At 41.9% G+C, this 27,307-nt stretch overlaps 1 protein-coding gene across 2 annotated transcripts in view; it reads left to right on the top strand.

Moving 5' to 3' along the window:
- The window catches only part of INPP5A (inositol polyphosphate-5-phosphatase A), a 228,778-nt gene that overhangs the window by 107,425 nt on the left and 94,046 nt on the right, over window positions 1–27,307 (top strand). For both annotated transcript variants that reach the window (XM_062580058.1, XM_062580059.1), the window contains exons 5-6: window positions 15,954–16,017; window positions 22,157–22,260. In XM_062580058.1, coding sequence (XP_062436042.1) covers window positions 15,954–16,017; window positions 22,157–22,260 — 168 coding nt within the window. The remainder of the gene's footprint in view (window positions 1–15,953; window positions 16,018–22,156; window positions 22,261–27,307) is intronic.

Here is a 27,307-nt window from a genome sequence, read left to right as displayed (position 1 = left end):
ATACGTGTTGTGATTAAAGGCAAGTACTTTGGATCTTTTGTCACAGACATCTCTCTGTGAAAACTATATATACTGTACAGAGAGAATATACATGTGAAATAAAATATTTCAGCAGCAAAATGTGAATGAAGCATAAACATAGACCTCTGTTCCAGGAGTAAGATTTAAGTTTCTGTCTACTTGGGTCAATGTTTGAGGTTACTAAAGTGTTTGAATCATTGAACTTTAAGACTGCATTCATCACAGCTTCCTAGACTAATATAAATTTTTTCCCATTAAGTCAATAAGCCTGGTTATATCAGACAGCAGTTCTGTCTAGAAACTAAGATTAATGTGCATCGTAAAACTGACATAAATAGACAACTTGTTTGATTTATACAGACTGTTTTTGTCTTCTCAGATTGAGAAAAAAATCACGTTATTTTATCAATAGAGATTTTCTTTCTCACTTTTGCTACAGCATTCCTTTCAGATGATGGCTCCTCTTGAATTCAAGTATGAGAGCCCATGTGAAAAATCATTCACTTACAGGTGGCTAACAGTAAAATTCACTCTTGGGTAACTTTCCCTTCTCTGAAAGAATGGTTTTTTGAGTTTTCTAGGGTCTTTCGTACATGTGCTGCTGTTTTCTATGGGAAAGTATATTCCTGTTCTGTTTTCAAATTCAGTTGTAAATATACAATTTATGATACTGCAGCAGCAAAGTGCAGTTCTTGAGCCTTGCTCTACTCTGGATCGACTGAGCAGATGTCTTGGTCCTTTAAAATGTTCTTGAGACTTTGTCCTCATTCATGGTGATCACTAAGTGCCATGATGTCCCTAACTGCTAGCAGTTTCCTTCAAAAGCATTCGCATCATACTGATCATACACGTACCCTAAATAAATTCCAGTGAAAATCACAGTAAAGTTGGGCCTCGGCTTCCAGTTTGCAGGCTTTTAGCTCTAGTCTCATGCTGAAGTTAAGCAAATTTCATACGATCGTAAGACATGGCAGAGCCATGAGCTGCGTTTCTACAGTCATCTTTCTGTTCTAGTGAACCAGCTTCACAAAACATGATGCTATGCTTTTCTTGAAATGCTTAAATATAATGCTGCTTTACCACATACTCGAAGTTAGAAAACGATGGTCATGTGTTGATGGCAGCAAGGCTAAAAGTAGGATATGAACAAGGCAGTGGAAATGCTTCAGATTACTTTTGTCATTAGTCTGATCTGGCTTTTCATACTTTGCCCTGCAGACAGTTTCATCAGGTGTTTTTTGTTCTGTTTTTGTTCTTATTTTATTTAAAAAAAATAGTTGGTATGGGCATTCAAGTGCTGCCTTTGTAGAAAAGTATAGCAAACCTTTGAGCATAATTGTATTGTTGCTAGCACAATGTCATGAATTCCTTTGAACCAGTTGAGTAGTTGGATATTCACCTGATACTTTGAAAGGTAAGGTGTTAATAGAACTGATAAATTACAGATCTAAGCGAGACAACATTTGGCAACTGTGTTTCTGACCTTTTTTTTGGTTAGAGTTAAATTTTCCCAAAACTGTGTTGTTTTTGTTGTAAAATGAACTCTTCCAGCAGAGAGGAGGGCATCCGTCCAATTTCCTCCTACCATGAACAAGCTGGCATGCCCAGGGAGTAGGCCAGCTAAGGCACGTTCATCCTGATGCAGCGTTCATCTTGGTGCTCTCACCAGTTGTAAGTAGGGGCCGGCATTTTGTTTCTTCTGAGTACTCATCTGAGGTCTGTCTTTGCCTCACAAAATGGACTACCTAGTTAGGGGCAGAGCATGGGCAAATGTCTTAGTTTAGCTGCGTTGCTGGCATTTTTGTGTGAGCAATAAGGTAATGTCTTCAGGACTTCCATACTGAGAGGAAACCTCTGCTGGAGACCAAGTCTTTGCCATTTTCATTAAGAGTTCTGTGAAACTTGTCAAATCTCCAAATTTTAAAACAAGGAAGAAGCAATTGGGCAGGCCCTAGCACACCTCCTTTTATTCAAACTTTTTAGGATGTTGAGTCAAAAGAGCTTTGTTGAATTCTGTTCTTTGCTCTCTGTGTTACCAACCAGTCAGAGGGTGCCAGTTTCTGTTTTTCTCTTGGGTAACTGCTTCCTCTCTGGCTTACCAGAATTTAAGAAGAAAAATGTTCTTACTGGGCATCAGAGCAATAGAACCTGCACATAACATAGTCCTGTCCATAATGAATTTTGCGTAAGTGTGCTGAATATTTTTTAATTGTAATTAACCAGGAAAAAGCTCCTCTGAAAAGGTTGTCAGCTGCAGGCAGTACACTACATAAATGCAAGCATTTGTACACTTTGAGATGTAGAGATGGCTATTTTAGGCTATATAATTTAAGCAATAAAAATTTTGTTTTTATTCAGACAAGCACAGCAGTTGCTGCTTTCCGTGTGTCATTTGCTACGTATCTTTATGTTGTTGTTTAGAAACGGTTGTGGTAATAGAATAATGCTTTCAGGATGACTCAGTGCGTTCGTCTTCCACCTTTGACTAGGGTGGTTGGAATCAGATCAGGGCAGCTGCGATCGGAGAAGGACGGTTCTGCCGACACGGCCCGACGGGACAGCCGCAGCCGAGCGGCACGGGCTGCGCGCAGAGCTCGGCAGGCTGGCCCCGCGCGCGCCCGTCCTGCGGAGCGGTTCGTGCCCCGAGCGGGGACGCTCAGGGCGGACCTCTGGAGCGAAGGGAATCGGTTCGTTTGAACCTCAGACCTGAGTGCCGCACCGTGCCAGGACTTAGCGCTGGTTATCAACCAGCGCTTATTTTAATTCTCAAAAATCTGAGTATAAGCAGTGTAGCTATAGCATACAAAATGTACCACATCATTGAAATTTTAAAAATCAATTAAAGCTTTTCAGTAATTGTCCACAGACGCTGAGTGCTCCAGATGAATGACAGCAGGCAATTTGTAAACTGTTTAGGTTCATTGTTGGCCATCTCTTAGAACTGATTGTGCTTTAATTAACTTATATCTATCATGCATGTAATATGATTCCCAATAAAAATTAGAGTTTTAATTGAAATTGAAAAGTTCTGAAAGGTAGGAATATAAATAATATGTATTATGTATGCGCATACTCAAACTTACATGCACTTTTTGAAGAGATTTTAATAACAATGAAGAATTTCCATGTGATTTAATTATCAAGAGACTTTACTGAGTATTTAGATTAGAAGAGTATAGTTTAGTTTATTTCATAATTAAAAGCTTTGTATCTTTATATCTTTATTGAATTGTCAATACTATTTAATAAGCTTCAATTTGCAAAGGATAGATTAGTGAAAATATACCTTTGAAATAGGTAAATGCAGCCTTATTTTGGAAACAAGACTGCTTGAAGGAAATGCTAAGCAGTTTTTAAAAATAAATTATCACAAAGTATTACTTCTAAATGTACATGAAGAAATGCAAGAGTGGCAGCAGGAATGATAATTTTACATACGCTCTGGTAAATTATTCCAGGAAATGATTTTATTTTTAGTAATCTGAAGCTTTCTATATTTAATAAACCAAATGTACTGGATGTATATTTTCAGTCATGCCCTTATTTAAGTTTGTATACATCAAGTTGTTTTAGGATTCTCCTAAAATTTCAGTGATGTAATGAACTTCAACTGAATAAATTCATATCAATATATTATTGCTGATTTGCTTGATATCATTAAACCACTATGGTATCAATACAGCAACTAGTACAGGGTATATTAACTGCATAAGTCATACTGCTGTCCTTGGTTTCAGTGAAATGAAGTCTGTTAGGAGATTTAGATTCCTAATAATGATTTGAAAATTAAGGGTAGGCTTCTTTATCCTATGCTGAAACTGCAGTGTAAGGAACAAGACCGTAAGGAGTCCTTGTACTGAATCAGGTTGTTCTGCTCAGAATGTCAGTGGAGAAACATTTTTAATTTATAATAGCAGCTCTGTATTAACAGAATTTGATAAAAGCTAAAAAAAAAAAAAAAAAAAAAAAAAAAAAAAAAAAAAAAAAAAAGATTGAGGAGAGATTTTTCTTTTTTTTAGGGTAAAATGTGTTGTATTAAGTCAGGTAAAAGTCAGTAGAAATCCTCTTTTTTCAAACATGTGAGTGATTCACTGGGTTTGCTGTTCAATATATGCATATAGTGATGCAAAAAAGCACCGAAGAATTTTTTTGGTGGCATTTTCAGAAATTTCTAACCTTTTCTGCACATTGCAATGAAGCCTTAGAAATCAGGCTTATAAAGGGTATCAAGAGCAGTGCTGCAATAAGAGCACTGCACTCAGTACAGGTATCCCTGCCTTCATACTACATCCAGAGACCCTGAATTTCTCGTATATGGTTCAAACGCCTGGCACTCACCGCCCCGCACCGGAGTTTCCGCTACGCTTGCACCGTACTCACTGAATACAAGCCACTGTAGTGTAACTTTCATTTCCAGGTAATGGTGTATGACGTAGGTGACATCTTGACAGAGATGAAGGTGGTTTGCAGAGGTGGTGGCAGGGTGACGACCTCTGTTGGAGTCTGGCTGTGAAATATGGCCGTGATGCAGCCAGCAGCACTTCGAAACATGTACTGAGGCAGCCAGGGGGCTACAAGGGGCCGCCAACCATGCGGTCTGGACCTCGGCATGGGATGATCTCCTGAGAACAGGACCGAGACCGTGGTCTCGCTGGTAGAGGCTGGGCTGGAGCTCTTACCACTAGTGCATGGCTGCCTTGGTGCCTGAGCTATGCTGAGCAAGCGAGGCCTTGGCAAGTCCATGTGTGCTGGGGTCCTCCTCGCAACTGCGGCATGACCTTTGGGCAAGGCACTGTTCTGATGGTTCCCAGTAGACCACATGGTATTTTTTTTTTTCTCACAGGGCATGTGGGCTTTATGCTGAATTCTAGCTTTTTGATGATATGACAGTTTCAGTGCTGATTTTCTGGGTTTTAGAAGTTTGCCATTACAGATAGTTGATATGCAACTGCCTTGCACTTCTGACTGCAAGATTTAGAAAGATGGTTGCAGAGATACCAAATGTTTGTATCTAGACCAAAACCACAAAACTGGTGCTCTTAGCTGGCTCCAGTAGATTGCCACAGTGTGGTTTCCCTCCTCATCTCGTGAAAGAACGAGAATCCGGTGATTGCAGTGTCCTCAAGGCTGATGCCCTTGCAGAAGCTGTTCTCTCCCTCAAACCTGTGTCCCTTTTTTAAAGCTGTCTTGTTACACTGTAGCTCATCTTTGTTATGGTAATTTAAAAATTTAACAGGTTTATTAATCCTGCAGAATTTATTATAGTCAAACATGAGATATTATGAAGTTGCTGTTGTACAAAGCGTTTAGCCTCACTGTTGGAGTGACTTGTCCTCTGCATTGGCAGACACAGAAACATTCATTTTGTTTCCTAATTAGGAGAGCTGCAATCAGGAGCCTTGACAGAGTTCAGCTCCTCGGTGTACAGCATGCCAGGTTCCATAGTGCAGGCTTTATAAAATTCTCTTTAATTCAGGAACAGAATATCATTAACTTTGTAAGTGGATGAATACAATGGACAAGCAATTTAATTAACTTCTAACATTGGATGTTGGACAGGAGACAAAATGAAATTATGCACATATTTCTTATGCAGGCAGTCAACCTTGAAAGGGGCTTGATTGTGGTGGGTCAGACGGGGGGACAGCTTTGTCCAATTATTTGATGTTTAGTCCTAGAATATGAAATTTGAAATTTGGTACTTTGTAAATCAATCATCTGTTATTTTGAGGCAGTTACAAAGGGTCTTTGAGATACGAAACAACCTCCAGTGACTGTGACATGCTAAATACAACCTTTTACCACATGGTGCTCTGCCCGTTTGGAGATGACCTGTATAATACTAAATGAAACGGGCATTAATGCCGCCTCATCAAATTGAATTTGCCATACTGAGTGTATTAGGTAAAAAGGTATCTATGAAACACTAAAGCAATTTAAGTTTCTTAAACTACAGTCGTTTAGAGCCAAGTGAACATGGTAGGAGCCGTCCAGCAGTTTCCTGCAGCTCATACTGTTTTAAACAGAAGAAAAGCACTGGGAAATAGTCTAAATTAATTTCTGTTCGGTTTAGATCTGTTTTGTCCCAGCGTTAGTGTCGTCGTTCGGGTTAGGTGGTTCCTTTCCCTCCCCGGTGGCGGCTGCTCGGCGGCAGTTAGCTTGCGGCTCGCCCTCGTTCTGCTGGGTACGCCGGGAAGGCCGCGCGCCCTCCCCGCGGCAGGCGGCCCTGCTCGCGCGCCTCCGGGCGCCGGCGCGGCCGCCGCGGCCCGGGGCCGCCGCCGCCTCTCGCCTGCCGCGGCCCGGGGCCGCCGCCGCCCCTCCGGCGGCCGGCGTGGGGCCGGCGTGGGGCGCTGCGGGCGGGGGCGCGCGGCGGGGCGCAGCGCGAGGTGCTGCCTCGGCCGGCCTGGCTGCTGGTTGCGTTCCCGACGCGGCCACAAAAGCGAATGCGGAACAGAGTTTGCTTCGTGAAAAATAACAAATGCTGCTCTTGGGCGTTCTGCTCTGCGGCCTAAGGGCGAAGCTCGGTTTTTCGAAGCTCGTGAACCGTTGCCCATAGCCGTTGGGTAAGTCGGGCGCTTCGTACGGCTGGGGACGCGGTTTGGCGAGGCCTCGTTGCCGCTGGGGGGTCTGAATGTCGGCGCGGGCGAGGGAGCAGCAACGGCTCCGCCGCGGGCGAGGGAGGGCGACGGCTCTGCCACGGGCTCGGCGGGCGAGGGAGGGCGACGGCTCCGCCGCGGGCTCGGCGGGCGAGGGAGGGCAACGGCTCCGCCGCGGGCTCGGCGGGCGAGGGAGCAGCGACGGCTCCGCCGCGGTCTCGGCGGGCGAGGGAGCAGCGACGGCTCCGCCGCGGTCTCGGCGGGCGAGGGAGCAGCGACGGCTCCGCCGCGGTCTCGGCGGGCGAGGGAGCAGCGACGGCTCCGCCGCGGTCTCGGCGGGCGAGGGAGCAGCGACGGCTCCGCCGCGGTCTCGGCGGGCGAGGGAGCAGCGACGGCTCCGCCGCGGTCTCGGCGGGCGAGGGAGCAGCGACGGCTCCGCCGCGGTCTCGGCGGGCGAGGGAGCAGCGACGGCTCCGCCGCGGTCTCGGCGGGCGAGGGAGGGCGACGGCTCCGCCACGGTCTCGGCGGGCGAGGGAGCAGCGACGGCTCCGCCGCGGTCTCGGCGGGCGAGGGAGGGCGACGGCTCCGCCACGGTCTCGGCGGGCGAGGGAGCAGCGACGGCTCCGCCGCGGGCTCGGCGGGCGAGGGAGCAGCGACGGCTCCGCCGCGGGCTCGGCGGGCGAGGGAGCAGTGACGGCTCCGCCGCGGGCTCGGCGGGCGAGGGAGCAGTGACGGCTCCGCCGCGGGCTCGGCGGGTGCCCGGCGCGCGAGCCCCTCGCCTCGCCCGGGGGCTGCCGCTGCTCCCCCGACACCTTGGGCAGCCCCCGTTGCAGGAGGAGAACCTCTGTGCGAAGTTCTTACCAAACTGGTTTGTAGTTAAAACACCAAATTTCTCTGTGAAAGACGTTAGTGTCAAAAGCAGCATTAAATATTCTTGGCAGTGCAGTATTTACAAGTGGATTATTTACTTACTTACCAGAGGTTTTTATGCGTGATTCAGATTTTCTGTTTATTTGTTCTATTCTTGTTAAATAATCTAGCCCCAAAGAGACTTTTAAAATTGAATGAGCTTTCATTTCCTATTTTGATACAGTAAAAAAAAAAAAGAGATTATAATAGAGATGGATCATGTTAGCAAAAGATCACTCATTTCGTTAGTCTTCAGAAGAAGAAAATGAGAGCTTATGGGACTTAAGTTTTTTCCTGAAAATGTACTGTTGGCAGCTGCTGCCAGCAGAGGGGCTTTTCTGAGATATTTGTAAAGATCGGGTTTGCAAAAAACTTTTTACAATGGTCACTTGATTAAGCGTCTAAACTAATTTGGATTCAAATATTTTGGAATTTTTAAAACTATTATGCAAGCTGTCACGGAGGCAGGCCACAGTCTTTTTAGAAACTTGTAAAGATAGATAATTAATTGCAAAATATCTGTAACTCGGTAATGAGTCCAGAAATAAACTACACAAGCTATGAAACTATATATGAAAGCTCATAGATCAATGGTTCTTTACTGAATTTACTGCATCCTGATTAGACTGTTATATAAACAGAAATCAGAATTGATTTTTGAATGATTCACATATTTTAATGGAAAATTTAGTGACCATTCTTTTTAATAGCTTAGTTATTGCTGGTTTTGCATCTAAAAAGACTGCACTGGAGAGACGAGAAGGAAGAGGAAATGAGGGAGCCGTGTTAGGTGTCAGAAGTATATCTGGTGCAGGTAAACTGTGGCTCAGCAGGGCCCTGGCGTTAAAGCTGCTTGGTTGAGGACGATTAGAAACGGCCCTGCATGTTCTGGGAGGGTGGAAGTGTGGAGGACTTTTTTTTTTCTTTCTTTCTTTTTTTTCCCTCTGTACCAGCTGTACATGCAAACTCCTGGTATCAGGGGACTGTACTGTCCTTGCCCCATTGACTTAATTGAGAAATGATTGCTGGAGAAAACGTTGAGATACTAGCAATTACGCAGACAAAATGTGTTATTACAAGGTACCTCTTTACGACATAAAGTAAGTTCATATTATGGTATTTAACATTGTTTTTGATTTTATGACATAAGAGAATCTTTAATACCAATCCAACCAGTGGTTTTACTTTTCTCAAGTGAATAGTGTTGTTTGTTTTAATGAGAGTAGTCGTGTGTGTAAGTGTATATTACTAATGCAGTCTAGATGGAGTTTTCACAATTGCAAAGAAATTTTTTTGAGAGTTATGAAATTAGGAATATATATTCAGAATGAATCATGTGAATCCTTATACGGTATATGAACTATGTCTAGGCAGTGGCTGAGCCTTGCAAGAGCTAGGAAACGCATTGACTAGCTTAGGAAGCGTCATAGCAGGAGAAGATGATGAGATGCCTCTCCGTGCTCTGACTGCCTTCAGACATTTCAGGAGTGCAACGTAGAAATGTCAGTTATTGCCAAGGAGATTTGACTATTTGAATTGTTTGAAAGCCGTCACTGAAACAAGCTGGTCAGCTGGTCCTGCTGTGGTCCCTGCTGCATTGCTGCGACTGCTCCTGCTCTCTCAGGTCTGGCTGTGACTCTCTCTGCTCAGCTTCTCCATGCCAGAACATCGTTCATTTTGGGTCAAAAAAATCGGAAGGGAGCTGTGACTTTGTGTCATAGCAGGCACCACGTAAAAGATTCCTGCCCTTAACAGCCCTGCCTTTTTCCCCTTGGAGAATCAGCACGCTCTGCAGGCTGCTGCTGGCAGCCATCAGCCCTTCTGCTCCTGGTGTTCTCTGCATGTCAAGAGCAGTTTCTGAGTTTGTGTGTCACAGAGTATCTGGAGGCCACTCACTTCTACGCTTTTTAAAAGGTGCAATTATTCAAATACTGTTGAAATTAAGCTGGTACCTGTGTTTGAGATACGAAGTTGTGAAAGCACTACATAATTGTTTGAAATGGCTTGGTCCATTTGGGTTCCAGTCATCTGCACGTCAGGTAGACAAGGCCTGCTTGCGGGGAGCTCAATAGCAGTTTAATTATATGTACTTTAGCTGATAAGTCTAATTCAGGAAATGATAAATTGCTGGACACCTAATTTGTTTGCAAATAAAAAGTGATAGATGATTTTATAATGAGTTGATCTGTGTAACCAGTCTGTTTTTTTTCACCTTGAATGAATAATAGGCATTTAGTGTTAATTTAGGTTTACTGGATTGAGTAGATGGTGAACACAAGCATATGCTTTAGTATTGCTCATTATTTGTAGTTACTTTGTAAGTCCCTGTTGAAATGAATTAGAACAGAATCACAGAATGGTTGAGGTTGGAAGGAACCTCTGGAGATCATCTAGTCTTTCTGGAACCAGCCTGCTCTTGCGTCACATCTTGCCTTTTTTTCTTGAGAAGTTAAAACTGTATCAAAACTAAATCCTTAGGGCAAAATAAAGGACGGGTGTTTTTGCTGAGTGTTTCAGAGCAGTCATGAAAATTCAAGGTAACCTGTAGCTAAGAGGGGTTCAGAGCAGTTCGTGTTTCTGCTGGCCTGAGCACGTGTTGGCGTGCCGTCCAGTCCTGTCCCACCACGCAGGCAGGGCCTCCACCTGCTCCCAGAGATTCCTGCTGCAGGATTTCCCCGGTGAAGTCTCCGAAGCGTCATTGCTGCACAGAGGAACCCGAGAAGGGCGTCCCCGTGCCCTCCCGGTGAGAGGGCTTTCACGTATGGTCGCGGTCTTCTGTCGGGAGTTTCTGCACTTGCTCGTTTGCTCCTGTTCCTCTGACTGAGACGTGGCAGCTAATAGACTCCATTTTACCAATGGGAAATTAATTTGTGCTCTTGACGTTCAGGTTTATAAATATGTACAATATTTTTTTAATTGTTGTTAGCAAAACAGGCAGGTAATCAATAATATCAGACGTGACAAACATACTGTTGACATGTGCTGTAGTCAGAAGGCCTGGTGAGAGATAAGGACTTCCTGTCAGCAGTGCCCTGTGCTAATTAATATTCAGACGTTGTCATGTCCGATGATAAATGAATTCCTTGAACTATATTGATATAGTAGGTTAAACATTGAAAAAGTTGGGTTGAACTTTGACTTTAAATATTCATTAAAGCTAATTATGGATTTTATGACTACATGAATTACAGTTTCTATGTCATCATTGGCAATTTGTTTTAAATTTATCTAAAGCAATCTTTATATATTAGCTTTATCACATTTAGTGAGGTAATGCAGTAAATGTTTACTCTATGCAGTAATTAAACTTTCCTTTATACATTAAATTTCCATGGTTGAAATGCCATATGCTTTAAAAAACGCACTTATGTCAATTGGCTGTTAAAGAAAATTACTGCTGTTTAAACCTTTGGATTTTTATGGTAGGATTTCCGTAGAATCAGGAACACTGTTTCTAATAACGCCAAATGTGTAATGCAACAGAACCAGTGTGCCTATTTTGCCATTGCCAGCAGTTTATCTAGATGAGCCTCTTGGCAGGGAATAATGACAGAAATTTCCGATATGCGACTGAATGGTTTTCTGGAACCCAATTAGAAACAATGATAATTTAACTCCAATATAGTAAGGTGGAGAAGTTACCTAATTTTTTCACAGTAATATCTTTTTGGGGAGAGGCAAACAGGATCTTCTGAAAAGCAAGATAGCATGACATGACGCCGTTTCTTAGGTGGCCTCTTAGTAATCGTACCAGCTTGCAGATTGCACGGGACCTGTGCTAACTGCAAGAGCAGCCAATTTAGATGATCCTTAAAATGGAAGAAAGAATGAAAGAATGGATTTCCTGCTTTATCTTTGGAATTTTTAAAAATTGAACTGTTTAGGGCCTCTTATTGTTCATGTTTCTCTATGAAATTACTTAGATCCTATATACGCTACTGGTGCTGTATGCACTACTACTTCCCCCCCCCCCCAAAGAGTATTAAACATATAAATAATAAAATCATGTCTAGATTTCAGATTAATGCTGTTTAACCTTATTGTCAACACACCCTCTCATTTCATGAGAATTAATTGGAATTAACACAGTCTCCTCAAGAAAAGGATCTAGGGCCCTGATAGAGAGTTTCTTTTTGTTTATGTTCCATTGTATTATGGCAGTGGATCATATCTGCACTCCATCATTTTTACAGGTTACCATTTATGTACATAAACGTGATTAAGTTGGTAACAATGCGGAAGAGAGCGATAGCCGTAATTTCCATTCCATTAGAGTTTTACTTTGAGCGGTGTGCTTAGAATTACCCAGGCAAAGCCTATCTTTACTGGTGGCACTATCAGTTCCTGAGGCTGCTCCGTGTTAATTAAGCGCTATCAGGGATTCTTTGTGTGTGCAATTGTTTGACATTCAATACTACAAATGTAGACTATCAAACCCAATTTGCACTATATAATTCTTCAAAATTAGTTTGAAAAATGAGATTAGAGCTGTAAAAAGTGAAGCAGTGAGCAGATCAGGAGGCCCAGCAGTAAAGCTGTAGCCTGAGCACAAGCCCAGTGCTCTTTTTTAAATAGTTATAGCATAAAAATTGAACGGACTTTGTAGAGCATCTTGATTCTTCCTGGTTTAGTCATTGGCATATAGCTGTAAAAGCTCCAGGATTCCTGTCGTGTAGATCTAAATATTTACCTGTCTTTAAAATTATTAATGTCTGATTTGGATAGATCACTTATTTCCAAACATTTGTTTAATTAGCCTTACATTTCAATCTCAGCTGCAGCAAGGGAAATTCCAGTTAGATGAAAGGAGACATTCACCCTCCAGGTGGCCAAACAGTAGAACAGGGGCTCCAAAAGGTGGGGAAACCTCCAACCTTGAAGATTTTTGAAGCTCTTTTGGACAAGGCCAGAGCAGACTGGTTGTCACCCCTGCTTTGGGCTGGGATGGACAAGAGATCCCAGAGGGTCCCTTCCAGCTGTCTGCGACCATAGGTTTCGAAGAAGAGAAAAGCTCCCTTAACTGTGGTATTTAAATGGTACGGGTAGGCCGTTGGCCACCTGTTACTGGCCCAGTATTTCCCATTTAGAGATCCCATTTTCATTTACTTTTAACTTTGTCAGAGTTCAGGCATTTGGGATGTTTTCCAGGTACTTTCTCAGGCTGATGTTCTTATTGTGAAAGCCATCCTGAGAGCTGAAATAAAGCGATATGCTAATACTGAGTTCTTAAAGCATCATATTGTATGCCAGATTTTGCTTGTGTATTGAAGAAAGGTATGGACCAGCTGGGGAGAATTCAGATAGAGCAAAGAATGATTGAAGTCTAGAAAACACAACTTTAAATTGCTCTGTTAAGCTGATGATAACTGCTAGTGAAATAAAGTAATCATGTTCTACTAGATCTTATAGCTGAAAACTGACCTAATTATTGATATATTTTGCCTTTTTGTAATATATATCAGATTCAAATGGCTTAAATTTGATGTGATACTTATGCTATAAGCTTTTAAGGTCAGCTCTCTAAATAAATCAAAGCAGATCATAGCTCAGCTGTAGTGTCCTTCCCCGAGAAGCATTTTACTTCGTAAGTCTTCCCGTTGATTTCCGTAGGATAAAGACTGCATGCATATAAAATACATTGAAGTTAAGAACAGAAGATGCTTATCCATAACATAAAATTCGGCGGTGCAGAACCGCGTCGCGAGACCCCCGCTCGTCTGCGTGGTGTTTATGAAACCAGCCACGTTCCCTGCGGCGCCGGTGCGGGAAGCAGGGTGCCGCCGTAGGGGCCCTTGTTCCAGCGTCGAGCTCCTGAGCCCCTGGTTTTGATCCGTCTCCTCGTAACTTAGTTTTGCCAAGGGATAGTCTGAAAATGATTTTTTCCAGTGCCAGTGTTTTTTCTCTGATAAGCCTCGTGAGCAGGGCCGATTCGCGGCCTAAGAGCCAGGCGCTTCGAACATAGGATTTGCTGCCTTTTCACAAAGTTGAAAGTTGTGACAGCATGTATTTTTTTTTCTTCATTTTATTTGGTGCAGAGGATAATTAAGATTTCTAAAGATGTTTTCAAGTACAGCAGGACTGAATTTAAATTGTAACTTGAATGTTATTTTGTTTGAAGAGTTTTAACTGGTTTTGTCTGCCTAAAAGGGAGGTAAACTATATTTTTCTGTATGGGCGGAAACTCTCTATAAGTATATTACTATATAAGAATAATCTCCAGAGTTTTTGAAAGCCAAAGGTCAGAGTTTATAATCAAAGTTTAGGCTGAGATACCAGCATCTTATTAATTGCTAATGATATTATATTCAGCTAGAAAGCAAATAGTGAGTGTCAGTGTTTTTATTCTGTATCAGAATAATTTTCTTTTCTGACAGTGTGTCCTTGTTGCGGGATAGTTAACCTTGAGTCCTCTACCAGAGCATCTCCTGCATTTTCTTATTTGCCTCCTCCATATTAAAAAAAAAAAAAAAAAAAGAAAACGAAAAACCTAAAGCAAGCTGCTGGGTCACAAGGAAGCGTACTCATCAATTAAATGTGTGACAGTGTTTTCCGTTGGATGGACTAATATGTCAAGGAGATGGGCAGGACCTCATGTTCGCGCTTTTGACAAATCAGCAAATGTTTAATCTCTAGATGTGCAGCGTCTCATAAATAATGCAGCACTCGCTGAACCAAAACGCTGCTCTGCCGGGAGGGTCTCTGTCGTGATAGGAGTAAAAAGACAAAACGAAACTAAATCATCCTTTTTGTTTAATGCATCCGCTCTTTTATACTTGTCAGTACGACTTCATGTAGTGGCAGGCTGCTTTTTTTCTCCCCTTCCTTTTGCGTCGGTTGCATGCATCAGATGTATTTAAAGGCTCATCAAGTCCGCATTCAAAATTTACATATTTTTTACATTCCACTATGAAATCTGTTCATTCCATTTCTTTCTCACTTGATTTTCCTTTACTCTTTCCTAATGTGTAAACCTGCACCCGTTAACTGGAGAAGAACGGTACGTTACGTAGCTGGGGAGAAGTAAAAGCAAGCAGGAAGCTCGCGGTCGTTGCCGGTGAAACCGTGGCAGAGCTTCCCGTGGCATAAGCGGAGTCGGGCTCTGTCCTCGTCCAAGAAGCCCCGGCGAGCAGCGCCCGCGCCCGGAGGCTCCCTGGGAGAGGACCGTGGTCGGCTGGCCAGCAAACGCCTGCGGAGAAGGGCCGGCCGCGGTGGGAAAGCGGAGGGATCGCCTGCCCTCGGGGAAGCTCTGGGTTTCCGGGCGGTGGCGGCTTGGCTCCGGCTCCTCGGAGGAGCTGCGGAAGCCCCCTCGGCAGAGGTTTGCTGGTGCGAGTTAAAGTCAGGTTCACCAGGCATGGCCAGAGCTGGCAATTTTCAGTCTCTGGAAAATGTTCTGGTGGAGGATCGGTGTTCTCTGGTGCTGATGGGGTTGTCTTCCTCTGCTGCCTTTCATGTGTCCCTGAGAAAGTCTGGCCAAAAACACGGGCCGAGGATGTGCTGGGCTGTGTCTGGCTGCCGGCTAGGTCGGGGTGGCCAGCCCTCTCCGGCACGGGGGCCAAGGCGGCCGCCCTGGGCTGCTCAGCAGCCTGCACGGGGTCACCGCGGGCGTCTCTGCTGCCCGTTGCACGGCCACACGCGTTTACCTGCCGTGCTTGAGAGCTGCAGTTATACAGCCTTCCTAAATCCAAAGTATGGGTACGTAAAGTCGCTCTTAATGCTCGATCTTCAGTGGTGACTGAAATGATCCGTGTGTTTTTGTAGGTGCTAAACTGCTTCTGCGTATACTTAGAAACACATCAGTCCTGACAGAGTCAAAAAGCTTGACATAGATTCAAAGATTGGAGCCTTGCGAGGTGTTTGCACATTCCTCCGGTCAGCGCGCTCGCCGACGTCGGCGCCCCGCGGAGCGTGGTGGAGCGTGGCCGGCAGCCCTGGGCACGCTGCGCTGCGCAGTCGGTGCGCCGGTGCTGGGAGGTTTGGACAGCTGGACAAGCATGGATGGATGTTCCCGAGACTCCGGTCGGATCTTAAGTGTTATGTCCGCTCTGCAGCTGGCAAAGCTGTTTTTCAAAGCTGCTGAAGTCCTTCCTGAGCCTGCAGTGGAAAAGAATTATGAGGATGTTTTCTGTGTTTAGAAGGATACTTGTCCGATCTGCTAAATTACTGAAGCACTGTTCACATCAGTCCTTTAGGAATTTCTGAAAATGCTCTTGTGCCCTTACTGTGTTTATTAGACTTCTAACATTCTTTGCTTATGCAACTTCAAAGAAACAGCAAAGGAAATGTATGATTGTTACAGATTGTATTTTTGTTTGCTAGTATGTAGTTCCTTCTAGTTTTTTGGTTGGAAGGCATGATTTTTTTTGTAGTGAGGCAAAGCAGATACTTTTATAATTTCTTATTTTATTGCTTTTTTTTTTTTTTTTTCAGGCTCTAGGAAGTTTTTACTTTCTTCATGAATCCTTGAAAAACATCTACCAATTTGATTTTAAAGGTAAGCAAAGGAATTAAATGTCACTAACTCTTTTTTAAAAAATGATATTTTTCAAGGCATTTTGGGGCATTTTATGTTAATCCTGGCTTTCAGTCATCTTTTCTAATAGTGGTGCCTAACAGATTTTCCAGCATATGCAAACTTTTGTATAATACATGCAAGTCCATCGATGAAAGGCTTTACTTTCCTTACCTTTCATAGACCTCTTAGAAGAAGTCAATGGACCAGCCACAGGTTGAAAACTGGTGCATTAATCATAGGCATGCAGATGGACCTTTGGATCCATACAGATTCCTGATGATTTCAGGAGAACTCTCAATGTCTGCAAGGTTCTTCAGTGTGGATCTGTTATAGCACCGAGACCTTATATGCCCAGCAGTGATGATCATTTTGCAAAACAGCTGAGGTAGATTTATGGCTCAAATTACTTTGGAGCAGTACAGGTCAGTAGGAAGGTGTCACTGTTTTTAACCAGCATTGATCTATCAGGTTGGAAGTCTTGCTAAATCTTAGAAGTTTAAAGTAATGCTAGGCTAGGTGCATTAATCTTAGAAATAAAATAGACAATCATTGAATACTTCCTGAAGGTACATATAGAAAAGATTATGTAAAATTTATGTTATTTCAGTTGAGAATTGTCTGCACATGTAATATAAAAATCTTCCGAGCTTCATTTAGCTTACAGAACTGAGTCACATTAATACTACATCTAGCATCCCATTAATTGGAGACACTTGAAATGGTGATAACTATGGAGTGAACTTATTGTCTTAATTGTATAGATTCATTACTTTTGTTCTCAGTAGAGACAGATTGTCTTTGCTCATGTAATTGAAGGTACAGGATCTTCGTTCAATGAAACATTTGAACAGTAGTTCTATGTATATTATAATTCAAGATTTAGCCAACATAAGTCCTTTTGTCATCATTGCTTTTGACACTGAAGGAAAATTTTATACATCACAGCAGTTCACAGCATATTTTATTGCTGAGAACAAGCCCTGGAAAACTCAGTAGTGATGTAGGGACTTTTAATGAGAGGTCAGCTGGCATATCTAGTCTTTCTCCCAAATTAGAACGGTTTAATAGACACTAAGCAATAGTAGAAGATGTTTTTTTATCAAGTGAATTGTTTGTGGGACTGAAGTACAGGAGGGAACTGGCATTGCACAGGAAGCTGGGTGTCTAAGGTGCTACCCCAGTCCCCAGGTGGAACAACCTACTGGTCTACCATGTTTGTAAGGGCAAGAGCCAATGAATAAGGCAAAGAAACAAACATTTACAGTGGAGGTGACAGCATTCACAACTGTTTATTCATTTTGCCATGTGAATGGCTTTGTGCATCAGCAATATGTGATCTGTGTTCATGATTCATGAGCTGGCAATTTCATTGCACCGTTGCTGGTGGTCTACTACTTTTGCTCTGAATACCACTTACCCTCCTGCTGGTCGTAGATCAGAGGTGTCCAACTCCAGTTACACCTGACAAAGCAAACAGTGCTAGGAGAAGAGGAGTTTTCCGGGTTTATTCATGTTTGGCAGTTCTAAAGAAAAAAGCAAGTATAAAAAAAGTGAGAAAATTAAAGGAAAAAACAGGGGAAATGAATCAGTGCAAAAGAGGTAAACAGATGCTTGTTTGAGGGAAAAAAACACACCCTAAATATCCAGTGCTTCATTTTGCTCAGCAAAGTCTTTTAGCAAAGCCACATGAGGCAGTGAATCAGCTCAATTTCATAAAGATGCATTTGGCCCAATCATCTCTTAGCAGGAAAAACTAAGAAAAATCCGGGGGTGGCAGGTGCTGCACTGAATCTGTGTTGTAAGTCACCTGCTGTTCCCTTAATATAGGGCAGAATCAGTTTCCCTATGTGGTGTTTGTAAAAGTATGACCTGATGGCTCCCATCTTTCAGGTGAGGTGTAAAACCGGTCTCTTCTGTCATGACTACTGACGTTTTCACAGTGCCTTAGCCACTTAAAACAGGACAAATCCAAATGGATACATGATATCTGCACACAGATCAGTATGAGATTCTAGTTTTGCTCAAAAACATGCAAAAAAATAGGTGTTTATATGCAATTCAGTATTCCTGTAACGTTACTATGTTCTTTCAAAATTCACTACACAGTTGAATGTGTCTCAATATAGTCTTTGGAGAAAAAAATTGTCTGTATTTTTCAGGCAGAGATATTCGAGTTTTGAATTGTGAACAATTGTCTGCTGGAGCCTCATGCATTATTTTCTACAGCATAGAAGGTGTTGAACCATTTTTTACAGTGGACATAGGCCCAAAAGTCAGCTTATAATTCAAAGTACTAAAAAGTCGTATGTTTTAAAGAGCCATCATCTAACAGAGGGGTTTGCTAACTGAGGTGTTAGGCTGATTTCAGTCTACATCTTATCCTTGGAGCAGTGTCACAACTTTGATTTACAGAAGGAATCTTGTTTTTTGTGATGTGAAGTCAGAAATAGTTCAGATGTGTTTTCTCTTGGAGATACGTGAGAAGGCATGCTCCTTTTCTGCTGCATTTGCTTCGCAGCAGTCATATAAATAAATTATTACTAGTTCATGTTTAGCACTGATGTTCAAGTTAGTTGATAGTAAAATGCCTCCTTTCTGCCAAGTGCTACCTTTTATTTAGGTTCTCCCAGTAAAAGCCTTCAGTCCTCACTGTTCTGCCAAATGCTTTCTGCGTTTTGAAAGACGTCGGGATCTTTATGCTGACAGTGTCAAACTTACTGAAAGAGGCACATCCATCCATGATCTACTTAGAATGATGCCACATTTGTTTATCAAGATATTTGTTTAGTCTTCCTATGGGAGCCAGATCTCAAATTGATTGGCATATGAAGCACTTTTTTTCCCTGAAAATATATTGCTACATTACAGTAAATGCTTCCTCTGATTACAGATGATACTTTATCTAGACAGCTTAAACTGACGAATTTTTGTATCACTTGGAGTGTCACCAAATATCCGGTAGAACTCAACAGTTCAGGACTCTTGACCGTAGTGTTTCTGGAGTTCTTCTCTGATATATGGCTGATTAAAACTCCATCCAATTTGATAGTTCCAGCTTAATTGCAGCTGTGAGATAGCTGCCCTGCTACCTACGTAGGACAAGTTCGGTGAATTTGGTCAGGTTCATGCGTTTGGAGATGCCCACATATTGCCTCAGGGGAGAGGCTGAGAACAAAGTGGATCAAGAAATAGAACCGCTCGGTTTTGATCCATATAGGTCTGTAGATGGATCTGACCTTTAATTAACCATTCCTTAAAGACTTTTCGGAGTGATGTTCTTTACCCCTAAATCTCTTGTACAAGCACAGCATCCTTTCCACCTTTAAATTCACACATCAGTCTCATTCGCTGACAGCCACAAATAATCTGGAAAAGGGGGCTTCGTGGCCCAGGAACAACTGATACAGGATTTGAATGGAAAAGCAAGATTTTAAACTGTCTTGGTTTGAAAAACCTGATCAGGGAAGCTGATATGGGTGACCTGATGTCAGTGGAGGCCATTCAGAAAATAAGACTGTGTTTTTACTATAAGAGTTTACAAGTGCCTAAGCAAATGAGATTATTTAGAGGTGATTGAGCTGCAATGTTACAGAACATTTTGAGAGGAAATAAGGAACAAATAAGACCTATTTTTTCCTGAAGACCAGTTTTTAATTTTATAATTTAATTTTTTAATTTTTTTTAAATTACTGTCACTCACTTTACTGATTAAGGAACTCCCAGCTGATACTAGGGATTTATGTTATCGGCCTTCTTGACTGAGGAAGGCTGGCATGCAGGTAGTAGGGATGTAGGCAGTGTTAAAAATTGTTCCCATCCATGTGGATAGAACTTGCTGTGTTGCATCAGTACAATGCCACCGGTCCAGCTCGCCCAGTAACTTTTACTAAATACAGCAGAGATTCAGCAGAAGATGAAGAAATCCTTTGGCAGGCAGCTATGAGGCAATTGCATCTGAGGAGTCTGTCTGAGTTAGACCTTGAAGCTTAGCAGTTATCCTTTGAAAGGCTCTGTTTAGGTCTATGTGAGTTCTGTTGTAGTTCTGGGTATTTAAGTAATTAAGAATATGCAGTCTTTTTCATATTCTTGCTCAAGTCTGGCATTCTGGGACATTAAGTCATCCAGCCCCCGATAATGTGATAGGCAAAAAAACTCCTCTTTTTATCATGTTTCACATTGCTGGTTTTTAATTTAGTGACCATCCCTATTCCTATACTGGGACATAACAGAAAAATTTCCAGTTTTCCTGTTCTAGCCCACTCAGTATTTTGTTTTGATGTAACATACTTTCTCTTACTCCCACGTCTCTGAAGGAAAACATTCCTTCATATGAGAACTTTTTTTGTCCTAGGGCATCCTAATATTTGAATGACTTCACTGAGTGACTTGAGGATTTCACCTTGTCTTGCAGAGGCAATTGTTAATCAAAAACAGGCTAAATTTTCACAAAAAAGGCTGTCTAGCTCCGACTTTTTTGGAGAGACGTTTGGGAAGGTAGTGGTGAGGCAGTTCTAGTTATCCCTAGCCTCTAGTTGGTTAGATTTAGAACATAGAAAAGAATTGTACCAACTGTATAAAAAAGACAGGGACATACTGGAGCAAGTCTAGCAAAAGACCGTTAAAATAGTTATGGTATTGGAGCATCTGTAATATGAAGAGAGGATGATGGATCTGGAATTGCTTAGTCTCAAGGTAAGAAGGCTCAGGGTGAGGCTCTCACCACAGGAGATAAATACCTGATTTGGGGGTGTAAAGAAGACTGAGCCAGACTCTTCTCAGTGGTATCCAGTGGCAGGACAGGAGGCAATGGGCATACACTAAAATACAGGAAATTCCACTTAAACGTAAGAAAGCACTTCTTTACCATGAGGGTGGTTGCACACTGGAACAGGTTGCCCAGAGAAAGGTTGTGGAATCTCCATCCTTTGGAGATACTCAAGCCTGACTGTACATGGGCCTGGGCATCCTGCTGCAGCTGACCCTGCTTGAGCAGGGTTTGGACCAGACCATCTCCAGAGGTCCCTACTGGCCTCGACCATTCTGTGGTTCGCTGTTTGCCAATGACTCTTTCCCACTTTTCTGGGAAGATGAGATGTCTATACTTAATGAAATGTTATCTCCCTTTGATGCCATTAACCTTAGAGATTTGTTGAGCTGTGAACCCCAAAAGATTACTTAGATTTTCCTGAGGGTTTGAAAAGGTGGTGCTGGGCACACATCCCTCAGTAAGTCCTGACATTTGTATCCATTCCTAAAATGATTTCTGTGATAGCTGGACCATTATTCTTGTATCAGCAGACTCTCCCGGGTGGAAACACAGCTCACTCTGGCAGGACTTTTTTTTTTAATGAGTTTGGTTTAGATCAGTTCCACAAATGGAATGGGCTGTTCAGCTTATTGTCAGCTTTTGCGCAGTTTGTATTTTGTTAAGAGTTCCGCCAGCATTGGTGGGTTAGTTCCAGGGTGAAAAAAATCAGCCCTCCAACTGCCATAACTGTCCCAGCAGAAGATAAAAGTGTGGCCCAATACTAAGCGGGTGATGATGGTCAACACTGCGATATAAAGCAAAAGGCAAGAAACAGAGATGGTTTCGCTGACTGTGTACTTGCTAGATGTGAGAAAGACGTGGTTATTAATGTGTTACAAATGTGCATCAGATGATGTTTAAGTAGGTAGTCTTAAAATCTGGAAAAGAAAGATGCTAGAGAACCTATACAGATAATCAATGTTCTTGTACCATTTTTCACCTTGATGTGTTTTGAATTAATTACTTTTCCTGTGAATTATCTAGTGTAAATTGCTGGATGCTAGCTAAGGAGCTGGTTTGTAATTGTAAATTGTAAAGCTCCTATGCTTTTCGGTGCTTTGAACAGTAAAAGTAGTACTTCCCCTAACTGCATAGCATGAGAATATGTGATACAAAGAGGCATGTCTGTTTGTGTTTCAGTGCTCTCTGTCTCCCCCCCCTCCCCCCCCCCAAAAAAAAACAGTTCACTGCTTGCGTATTTGTGCTAAGACAGTACCTGTTTTGCAGATGCCACTGCTCTTCTAGTGAGTGCTAAGGTTGCTTATAATGTAAAAGGTTTGTGTGTTAAGTATGTTTTATATCTCTTTCTAGCTAAGAAGTATAAAAAGGTTACCGGGAAAGAAATCTACTCAGACACTTTAGAAAGCACGCCCATGCTGGAAAAAGAGAAGTTTCCACAGGATTATTTCCCTGAGGTATGTACAATCCAGTGGACCATTCCCAAATATGAGGTTTCATTCCACTGTGCTCTGATTTATTTTAGAAGCTACTCTCAGTAATATAAACCAGGTCAGAATCAAGATCCGATTATTTTGTATGCATCAGTTTCTCATAATATATATTTAAAGTCACTGCATGGATTTACCAAATTTAAATGGAGCTCTTTGTATATTAGGAAATCCTTGTGAAGGATGGAGGCAGTGATGAAAAGACTCGTTTGAACATTTAAAACCAAAGAAATAGCATACAGTGCCAATGATAGGTCTGCAGCAGCTCGGCCGTCGGGGCTGCTGCCATACTGCTTTCTATTTAGCACGGTTAGACACTACTGCAAGGATGTAGGGAAAAGGTTTCTTACTGGTGCAAGAATACATGTGGCTGTAGATGTTTCTTCTAACCTGGCCCCTGTGCTCCCTCTTTGCTGTTCTCTAAACTGGGGGATGCCGCATGACTGCAGCTGGAGGCGACGGTCTTGTCCGAGATGGAAGCACGAGCTAAGCAGACGGGGTTTTCTTCTGTTACACCTGCCAGTGCAACTGCACATGCAAGTGCAATCTTTGCTTCTAATTAAGACTTCTTTGGGGTTGATTTTAATTTGCTCATTTTAAAATTTTGTAAGAGTATCTGGAATATGGGTGTTTAATGATTAACATTTACTACAAATCAAGTGAATAAATTTGTTGAATCCTTATGACATTTGTGGATCAAGTGTGCACATTACTACTAATATTAGAACTGTGTAAGTTTTAAAAATTAATTTAGAATTTGTATAAATGTTCATAGTCAGAGATATAAAAGTAGTACATTTGTGCCCAAAAGAGCATTACATAAGTGGTTAAGGACTGATGGGATCCTTCTCTTTCTTTTCTTGACTTTGATACTGAATTATTTTTCCTAATACTCTGTATCTCTCAGCTGGAAAGGAAACTGCCTTTGACACGATCTCATTAGCTTTTACCTCCTGTAAATATACATCTTAAATACTTTTTTGGAGTTTAGTGTTTCCCTGTTTTAAAAGGAACTTCGTGTAGTTGCTCAGATACGTATTTTCCTCCTCCATCTGCAGTAAGCTGTAGCGGGATGGGTGATGGCCAACACGAACGGTGCTGTGGAATGATCCGATTGCAACGCGGAGAGTGCCGGGCAGCGGCGTGAGAGCGCGGTGACCAGGCGGTGGGCCGGGTTACGCGTTGCTCATTGCTGCCCGCGAGGAAGCATTTCCATAGTTATTTCACTGCTGTCGTTTCATCACGAGGCTGACGAACGCGTAACTTGTTCAGTACCTTTACTGCTGTCTTTTACATGAGCAATCTTCACAGTCCCTTGAAGAAGTTGCCCAGTCCGTTCCCACACCGTTGTGTGGACCCGGGACTGTGCCCGTTTCCGCGGCCTCTCGGGGGTCGGCTGTGCCCACGTGGGAGGGGGAAGCAGCCAGGGCTCCGCGGGACTGCGGCGACGCGGGTGACGGCCGCGCCGAGCTGTACGGCTCTCTGCGCTGCTCGGCTCGTCCGGAGCGCAGCCTGGTGTGCGCCAAGCTGCGGTGGGTTTTTGTGTGATTTGAAAAATCAGAAAATAACTGTGATAATTTTTACACTTCGCTTTTTTCATTTTACAGCTGAAGACCAAGGAGTCTCTCAAGCATACATAAGCCCCCCCAAAAAAACCAACCAACCAACCAAACAAACAAACAAAGACAGTGACGTAGTTTTGGTTCTAATGTAAGCATATCTGCTTTCAAAGCTAGAATTAATTCCAGTTACCAGCCTATTTCCATCCTAGCCAAACATTGACAGTAATGATTTAATTATAAGACTGCAAAATAAAGAGTATTTTGAGAATTTTAGTAGACACAGAATGCGTGAGCCACGTATTGGCTAAAAAGTTAAATTTACATGTGCTTATATGTTTTATCCAGGCTACTCATGTTATATTGAGTGTGGTTTTTGTGTGAGAAATGGTTTAAGACTGATTTCTTTTCTTTTTATTACTGCCGCTTAAGGATGATCTAAAAGTAATTACAATGATTGAGGCATAATGCAATTCAAAATAATTACAGCCCACTGCATATAAAACTAACAAAACTTTCTGTCTTGATTTATGGATCCTCTTGGCTAGGCATAGGACTCAAATGATGCCTCTGGGAGCAACACTCCAGATAATGTTAGGCCATTTAAAAAAAGCAGATTTGTGTAGTCTATCAGGCCTGAGTAATTTTTTTTTCCCATAGTGAGAAATTGGTTGTTATCATAGATCACAGATACTGCTCAAAGCTCTTATGAAAGATGAATTAATTTCACTAATGCTTTAATGCAAACCTTTCATGGAGAAGGCTGTATGGTGATAACCTTACTGCAGTCTCTCCTTTCTCAATGATGATTTATGTTGTCTTTTAGTAGATGAAACTGCCTGTATTCACAATCCATCTGCTGGCTAAAGGAATCCTATTAACAGAGGATCTGAGAAGAGACTTAATATTGTAAGGTGAAAGATGTGGTATCCCTTTTCTGGGACATGCAGTGGGAAATATTTTTTCCTATTCTAAACTTTAGATACCTCTCCAAGAGAACATAAGTCACCTGTGTAATCTCTACCTGCTTTTATGCTGGTTTGCAGATGGTGGATCAGCTGGTAAATATCTGTTGAAGTCAAAATTCAAGATTGCTGCTTTGAAATCTTCAACAAGGAACAGTTTTCTCTTTCTTCTTTCCCAGACTATATTTCTTTAAATTCTGTTCCCAAAATTTTCATCTTTTCATAAAGCGATGTAGTGTAATTTTTAGGAATGTTAAAGTACATCAGTAACCCAAAATATGTAAGGCATATTGTTCAACAGCAGTATACACCTAAACTGAAGGACCACAGTTTTAGATTTAAGCTGTTAAACAGTGGTTCATCTACTGGACCAAATCCTACTAACTTTTCCACTCTTAATGTTAAATAAGGGAATTATTCATTGAAGTTAAAGGAATTACATGTTTTCAAGCTAGGAATATGTGTGTATGGGGGAACACATACAAATGATACAATAAAATGAAAGTCATTTAATCATATATAGGCATAGACATCCTTGCTCTATTAAATTCAGATTTAGTACTAACAGTTGGATCTCCAGCATGAGCTAAAGCTCCTCCCTGCTCTTCTGTGCTGGCTTTTACTTGAGATACAGTCTTTTGATTAGGCCAAACCCATCAGCTTTTCGTCTTCCACTGTCACTTATGCAAGGTACTTTAAATCATATGCTCTAATAACAATGCAGTTACACAGTGTAGATGCACACGATCTTGGCAATCCTGTGTATGACTCTGTCATAGCATCACCATACTGCTGTAACCTTACTAGTGTAAGTCTTATTATTCTTACCATCTGTAATGACCATTTTATAAAAGAATTTTAATGACTCGTTACATTCTCAGAACATTTTAGGTAAAATGAGCTATAGAATTACTATCATATTTTGATCTGGGGTCTCAAATTTAGGTCCATTGTTCCTATTCCTATGAACCCTAAATTCTGCTATCCTAAAGAAAGGAATTCTTACAGTTTAAAAAGCTCTTTGGAGAGGTTAATAACGTATATGAGGAAAAGGGAAGATGCCTCGTAAAATAGAAGAAATGTTGTGTGTCTGACATTGGATATAAAGTATGAGAACAGGCTTGTAGCCTGTGTTGTGCTGTCAAACATGTATCCTTTTTTCAGCTATTTTTAGCAAAGACCTAGACCTAGAGCCTTACCCGTCAGCTGCCAGGGGGGTCAGCCCTCTCCAACTCCACACCCCTGCTCCTGCGTTCCCCTGTACCCACCAATGCCTTCCCAGCTGCCTAACGTGTAAAAAGGGACCCTCAAACCTCCTGCCCCACCAAATGTGACCTGCTACCCTGATCACACAGGCCTTCTCCCAACCCGAGGCCATCACTTAAAACTTCCCAACAAATAAATAGCTGCCTTGATCTTTCAAAGGCTGCATTCATTATTGTATATCTGTTTTCTAAAATAACTTTTAGCAAACGAATTAGATATTTCTACTGATTGGACACTTCACTAGTGATGTGCGCATAAGGAAGCTGACAGCAGTAATGACTTGAACATTGCATAGTTCTTGTGAGAAAGTAAGTGCAGCAAATGTATCTGTTTTGTCACATATTTCTTGTATTTATATTCTTTTACATCATGTGCAGATACTTAAAGGTAGTTTTCCAGTAGATATATTGTTATTAAATTATTTGTGCTCTATTTTCTGGTAAATAAAGGGTAATAAAAGCAGTATGTCAAAAATCAAATGATTGATTAAATTATTGGTATTGCATGATGTAATAGACTTTGCTACTTGATTAATTTCATATTCTTAAGCTCTCTCTATGCATTTTTAATAAGTGCCATAGCTATTTTAATTTGCAGAGACTTAAATTTACGTAATGACCTCTTAAAATCTGTATCAGTAAAAATATGACTGAATAGTGCTGATTTGATATGTTTGAGAGTGTACAAAGACTGAATTAGGCTGTAGTGTTCCTTATATTATGTAGTGTTCTGAAATGCAGGAAAACTAGATATTTTGAAGAGGCTATACTCTTACAGTTTCATAAAACACAACAGCATACATTCTTTAATTTTGTAAACTGATCGAAGGAAAGAAGAGAAGTCACTTAGCTGGGAAGTGCATTCTGCATGTTTTTTGTGGAAAGGTGTCATCCTGTGTGCTCTTTTGCCTGGCTAGTAAAACATTAAGCATGATGTGAGTACCTAAAACATAATTTCCAATGCGAGTCTTAGAGAGTTCTTTTCATTGCAGCGACACAGGCCTGTTAATATTGAAGATCGCTTAGTGCGTCGCTTGTTCTTGCTGTGCGTTATTCAGTTGCTTCATATGCAAGTTCTCCCATCTTCCTCTTTGAGCTATGGTGTTCCTTTAAGAAGCTGCAATTACACTGCAGTCATTGCCACTTTAATATGTCTTTCCTTCGTGCCCCTGCTTTGTATGGTTGAATAACCCTTACTGGGTCACTATTTAATTTGATATGGTCC

Source organism: Rhea pennata, chromosome 7 (genome assembly GCF_028389875.1).
Source record: "Rhea pennata isolate bPtePen1 chromosome 7, bPtePen1.pri, whole genome shotgun sequence".
Taxonomy (NCBI): Eukaryota; Metazoa; Chordata; class Aves; order Rheiformes; family Rheidae; genus Rhea; species Rhea pennata.
The sequence above is the reverse complement of the archived record's forward strand: the minus strand, read 5'-3'. Positions and strand labels throughout refer to the sequence as shown.